Here is a 6,760-nt window from a genome sequence, read left to right on the forward strand (position 1 = left end):
ATTTTTTTCTATGATGATTAGATATTACTAAACTTTAATTTCTTCTGCTGTGCCTTACTTGGATGGAAAATCAGACAACGACCCAAAGTAATTAACAGGTTAACTAACGTTAATTATTTCATTCATAATTGATTAAAGAAGACAATCCAAAGTCCACTAATAGGACGACTTATATGATTTATCTTCTTCCGTAGAGGATATCACATAATAATGTTGGTGGTACACACATAGTCATATGTCAAAAATAATGTTACACAAATCCTTCAAAATATATAGGTCCGGAGTATAGATATTTATCAAAGCTATTCTATTCAATATCTTGAATAGTGTAAATCCATACAAAGATACATGACATTTATAGATTTAGGTTGTGTTTGAAATTTGCTCCCCAGAAATTAAAGTTTTAGGCACCGAGAAATAAAGACAGAAAAATCAATAGAGACGGATAATTTTTGTTCTCGTTTTTAGAACAAAAATATTTTATATATCTCTGACTCTATTTTTTTTTGTCTTTATTATCTTATCTCTATATTTATACTTGTGTAGTATTATTATTGGAGAAAATATTTCATTTAATACGATTTCTGAAGTTAAATTCGAGTCATAATTTAGTTCTTAAAGTTTCAATTGCCTCAATTTAGTTCTTAAATTTTTTAATTAACTCTGTGATGTAAACCATCGCAGGAATTAACGTGATTAAAATTTGAAAACTTTAGAAATTAAATTGAGGCAATTAAATTTTTTTGAGGTTCGAATATAATTTCAGAAACCAAACTGAATATTTTCTCTTATTATTAGGTTAAGCTAGCTAGCTAGGTTTGAAAATTAACAATGGATCTGTAGGTGTGTCCGGGAACCCAGCCAGCAGGTATGACATTGTTGGCCACAATAGAGTTACCAGACTCAAGTGTGGTTAGGCGAAGAGAGAAAGGTGCTCTGAGTGGTGACCCTTTGTCAAGTTTCCAAACAGCACCCCATGATTGATCCATGGTGTACCATGAGGCTGAGTCAAGTGCTTCTTTGAGTTCAACTTTTGAAAGGTCACCATCTCCATCCTCGTATTCAATCACGGCAGCGAAGTATTCTTGGTTCGATCCAGCATCCACGTGGAATGCAATTGACACACCAGGGTAGTTGCATTCAACTCTGCAAGAAAATAGCTTCTAACGTTTAAGAAAATGTGGCTTGTTTGATCAAATTAGTCAATGTAAGACGAAACTATAAAAATTAGGCGAATATAAGTTAGAAAGTCAAGAATTTTTAATTAAGAATTAGTAATTTATTGTTAATGTTAATATCACGATTTAATGTGCCTCAGGAACAATATATTTACTTAAATTGATCACTGAACCATGATTTCAATAGTAGTCATCTTGTAGGATTAGGTGCTAGTTTTAGGTTTTTGATAATAATATTTCATCTACGACAAAATCTTTTGACTTTTATTGGAGTAATTCGTGCATTAATTCTATTGTAAACAAAATAATATAAACGCTAAGAGATAGAATAATAATGATAATAACACCGACAAAATCTTGCTACGATGAATGTCAAAAACTGAAAATTTAAGTCAATAAAGTTGTAATATTTATTGAAAATATAGTGAAAGTTTTTCAGAGTTATTTTGTCCCACTTGGAATATCAATTAAGCTAATTGAATATATAAAGTACAGAGTATATATATAATAAGAAGTTAGAAGCTTGAATTAAGAAAGAAACTAACCTTCGATGCTGAATGTTGATTTTGCCAGCATTGCGCAAGGTGGCATCTTGACCTGAGAGTGCCATGGCACCAAAAGCAGTGCCACTCAAATCAAAATGGTATTCGGCATCTGAACCACACCCATCGCACTCATCTGTCATCACCACCTTCACAGGCTTCCCCGAGCATGCTGAATTCCCACTGCACCTCACCTTAAATAATAAATTGTAGTTGCAACCCAGCATGAGTTAACTTACTATACTATATATTAAAGAATCCAATATTTCCATCCCAAAAATTCTAATATTATGTCAAAAATTTATTTTTTTAAAAAATTTAAATAAATAAAAAAAGACACATAAATCATTATATCTTTAATAATTATATATAAATCAACATATAATACATATATAAAAAAGAATATATAGTTTTAATTTTAAAGTTGTAACAGTATAAAATGTATTATATATTGTATTTTAATTTTTAAATAATATTTACACCGTGCAAACATTAATAATTACAAAGTTTTATTCTATTGAGTAGAATCTATTATATAGACATATGTGTAATTTATAAGTAGATCTTCCATTAAAAAATATCATTTGGGCGCCACATATGTAAAATTCTTAGTCCTTTCTCATGTGCACAATGATGATTAAAAATATAATTACTTTACTAATAATATAATAACACATATGCATATATCTCTAATTTATAATGAAAATGTAAATCCAAAAATAAAATAATTCAGGAAATATATGTAGCTTCGTGCTTCAAGATATGAACCTCGTAACAAGAACCACAGCCTTTGCCGTTTTCATATAAACGAGGGCTTCCTGCTGATACCATTGCAGAGATTGGAGCTTGGCCAACAGTAACTCCATATCCACAAGCACCACCTACATATCATAACAATTATATTATATTATATATATACAAGAAGCACAGTCTAATCAATCGTTATAAATTGGGTTTAAGAATTTGTACACTAATTATTATGCCGTTAAAAAACGTTTCTCATCGTTAAAATTTCTTTTCAATTTCAGCAATTTTTAAGCAGTATTTAGGTATATTATAAATATGTACAAATATCCAAAAAAATAAAAAAAATTAATCAAAAACAGTTCAAATTATTTTATTTTTATTATTTATTTTATTTTATATTTTTTAATTGTTATATATTGAAATAAATACTATAATAGTAGATATAATAAATATATAATATAAATATTACATACACGAAATATAAATATTATGTTAAATAAGATAATTTTAAATTATTATCTATCTTATTTGTATCACGGATAAATTTGCTGTTCTTTTCTTTGGTAAGAAAGTAAAAATAGTTATATACTCTAACATTGTAATTTTTGGTATTTTTTAAAATTGTGGAAGGTACATAAATAATAGAGTAGTATGATTTATGTACCTTAAATTTTTTAATTTTTTTAACACAAATCGGACAGTCCTATTTATATACCTCTCATAAATTAAACGGTTCAATTTTAATACCTCTATAAATCGAACGGTCTGATTTCTGTACTTCAAACAAATCAGACGATCCAATTTCTACTTCTCTAATTAAACGGTTCCACATTTGAGAATAACAAAAATGTGATATTAAAAAAACATTTTAAAAAAACACCATTATCGCTCTAATATATAAAAAAAGGTGAATTCTATCCTGCCCTCTCTAAAGTAACATGTAAGTTACCCTCTCTGATGTGTCACATTTTAATTGGGTGTTTATTTTAACCTGAGTTACTTTCTCCACTCTTTCGTCGTCGTTGCTCCTCCAAAGCATCACCGTCTCATTGGTGTTTCGTTTTTTCTTCCCAAATCATTCTTCTAGAAAAGGTACTCCAACTCTCTCTAATTACGTTTACTCCTCCCCGCTCCTTGGTCGTCCTCATTACGCCTCCCAAGCATCACGGTCTCGTTGTGTATCTTATTTTATCTTCCCAAATCATTCTTCCAAAAAGTACTCCAACTCTCTCTAATTGCGTTTACTCCTTCCTATTGTACTCCTTCATTGTCATCGTTATGCCTCCCAAGCATCACCGTATCAAATTATTCTTTCAGAAAAGGTATTCCAACTCTCTCTAATTGCGTTTACTCCTTCCCACTTCTTTGTCGTCGTCCTTGTGTCTCCTAAATATCACTGTTTTATTGGGTGTTTTATTTTCTTTTTCTGTCAGGTCCTCACCGTCTTCCAAGATATTACTAACTCTCGTGAGATTAAAGTAACTGAGGTTAAAATAAAAACTCAATTAAAATATAATATATAAAAGAGGGTAATTTACATGTTACTTTAGAGAGGGTAGGATAGCATTCACCATAAAAAAAATGTAAATCTGTATCATGAAGGAAAAATTGCATGGCGATGACGTTATTATTACCTTCACTTCCATCACCGTTAGCAGGTCCATACCAAGTGGCAAGTGCCGGTGACCAATCTGAACCAGATGGGGTGTATGAGAATGAAGCATTCACAAGCTTTTTGGGGTTGAAGCAGAAGGAAGGGTTCACTAGGAATATTAACAGGAACACTAGGAAACTGAGTATGTGAGAGAGGGCACACTCAAGTGTAAGAGCCATATTATCACAACAGAGTTTCCCAATACCGTTTGGTACTTGATGCTATGTTGTGTGGAATATGCTATGCCTATGCTGCTATTTATAGAGAACTATAATTAAAGAGATTCAAGTTCGAATTATATTATTCCTAAAGAAAATTATATATAAAACAAATTATTCGACAATTTTTATTCTTGAGTATATATTTAAATTGGTCATCGATAAATTAATTTCATATTAGATATTTTAATCTTTAATAATATTTTATTACTTTAAAGTATCTCTAAATATTATTGTTAGAGAATTTAATTAATAAAATATTTAGTTATTAAATAAATAAACTTTTAATATATTTTATTATAAGATAATTAAATACCTAATAAATATTATAACAAGACAAATTATTTTTTTACCAATGAGTTATAATTCAAATGGCATAGTCCCTCCATACTTAAGAAGTTGTGGGTTCGAGTCTCTCTATCTTTTGGTAAAAAAAAAGACAAATTATTTTTTTTATAGAGAAATTAATTTGTGTTGAATACCTCTAAAATAATAAAAAATTATTAATAATCAAAATATTCAATTTAAAATATTTTAGAAGCTAATTTAAATATTTATTTTTTATTCTTTATATAGTAGAGTTTGAATCAAGTCGAGTTAGTTGAACTTTATGTAATAGAATTATATAGAATGGTTCAATGGAAGAAAAAACAAAGAGAAATTAAAGAGGGAAGTGCATATTTTAATTTATTAACCGAAAACAAGTAAAGTATTCCACATGGGAAAATAAAAAATTATAAAAAATATAATAAATAAATGATGGAGAGAAATAAAGTTGAGTCTCACCACTACTTTGCACAAACGTCAAAGAAGAAGCCAAGTAACAAGTTTGTATTTTTAGAATGGAGACATCATTCACGTATTCATCGTAATGTAAGGAGATGGGACTTCCCTAATTATCGTACGTAGATTGCGATCTTATTAGATAGAAGCCGATTCTGTTATTTCTGTATGTCAAGGACATATAAACTACCAATGCAAGGATAAGACTAATTAGACGCCAAAAATGATTAGAAGAAAATAGAAAATTAACTTATTTTATTTTGTATTTTTTATTTGCCTATTACTTAATCACTTGTTAGAATAATTGAATAATATTATATAATAAAAAATATTAAATATATATTAAAATTATTATAATATATTTGTATATAAATATGTATATAGTTTAATATATTTTTAATATATTTTATGATTTAATATCATTTTATTCTAACGTTTAATTTTAATAGTTAATTTTAATATATATTTAATATATGATATATAATAAATATATAACTATATATATTATACGTATAATGTTATAAATGTTAAATTAAATAAAATAACTTTTAAATGGCTCAGTTTTTTTTTTTTTTTGTAATGAATTTTTATTACGTATTATGCGCTGTTAGGGTGTATCCTATTAATATGGAGTTAATTTTTTTAAAATAATAATACACAAATGAGAGGGTAAGTAATGTGAGAAGAAACCAAGTTGGGTTGGTCTAGTGGTTAGCTCACTAGTCCGCTTAAGCAAGTGTCGGGGGTTTGAATCCCGCCTTGTGCATGCAGCAACCCATTGGCCAGCGGCAAACCCTTAAATGGAGCTCAGTACCGCGACGGATTAGTCCTTGACCTGCCGGGTTGGGGGATACCGTGGGAAACCAAAAAAAAAAAAAAAAAAAAAAAAGTAATGTGAGAAGAGAAAATTTAGGGTTCGATGTGTGCTCAAACTTGATTGATGAATCAATCCGGATCCTAAGTAGTGTGTGTGCAAATTTTTTTTTTTGTCAAGTGTGTAACAAATTGAAGGATAAGTTTTGTATTTAAAAAGATAAAATCTATTCTATTATATAAAAATCGGATGTCTGTCTGCACTTAATTATAAAGCTGGCGTGGCATGCTCTGGAGAGTGTTTTTCGATATAATTATTTTAACTCATTCAATACAATTTATTACCATGACTTAATTATATCAGCTAATTGATTTGATTAGATATTTAAATATTAACATAATTTATTATAATATATATTACTTAATTAAATTTACTACATTAATTATAATTTGTTATATTAGTTAATTAATTTATTCATTTTTAAAGTCTAAAATAAAATAAATAATTTATTGTTTATTCTAATTGAATTCATTAAATTTAATTATACATTATATACGAACTAATAATAATTTGTAAATCACTTTATATTATATATGTATTAACAAAATATTATATACGTCTTAATGTGTTAATTAAATATTATATACGCACAGAAAAATGAATACAAAGATGATTTATATAATATTAATAATATTATATTAGCACTGTGTTTTTTTTATTTTGATATCATATAGTATTGATCATGATAATGTTATTATATATTATTATATAAACTTTCTAATATTAGTATAGAAAATTGGAAAATTATTCCTTATAGCAATCAT

The 6,760-nt window shown here is 27.8% G+C and overlaps 1 protein-coding gene across 1 annotated transcript; it reads right to left on the reverse strand.

Moving 5' to 3' along the window:
- Positions 1-225: 225 nt before the first annotated feature.
- LOC112697397 (putative expansin-B2) lies at positions 226-4,337 on the reverse strand. Its single transcript, XM_025750552.3, has 4 exons — positions 4,102-4,337; positions 2,489-2,601; positions 1,724-1,914; positions 226-1,146 (listed from the first exon to the last, which is right to left on the reverse strand). Exons 1-4 carry the CDS (start codon positions 4,298-4,300, stop codon positions 813-815), a joined length of 837 nt encoding a protein of 278 aa, XP_025606337.1. The 5' UTR covers positions 4,301-4,337; the 3' UTR covers positions 226-812.
- Positions 4,338-6,760: the final 2,423 nt, after the last annotated feature.

This window comes from Arachis hypogaea, chromosome 6 (genome assembly GCF_003086295.3).
Source record: "Arachis hypogaea cultivar Tifrunner chromosome 6, arahy.Tifrunner.gnm2.J5K5, whole genome shotgun sequence".
Lineage (NCBI taxonomy): Eukaryota > Viridiplantae > Streptophyta > Magnoliopsida > Fabales > Fabaceae > Arachis > Arachis hypogaea.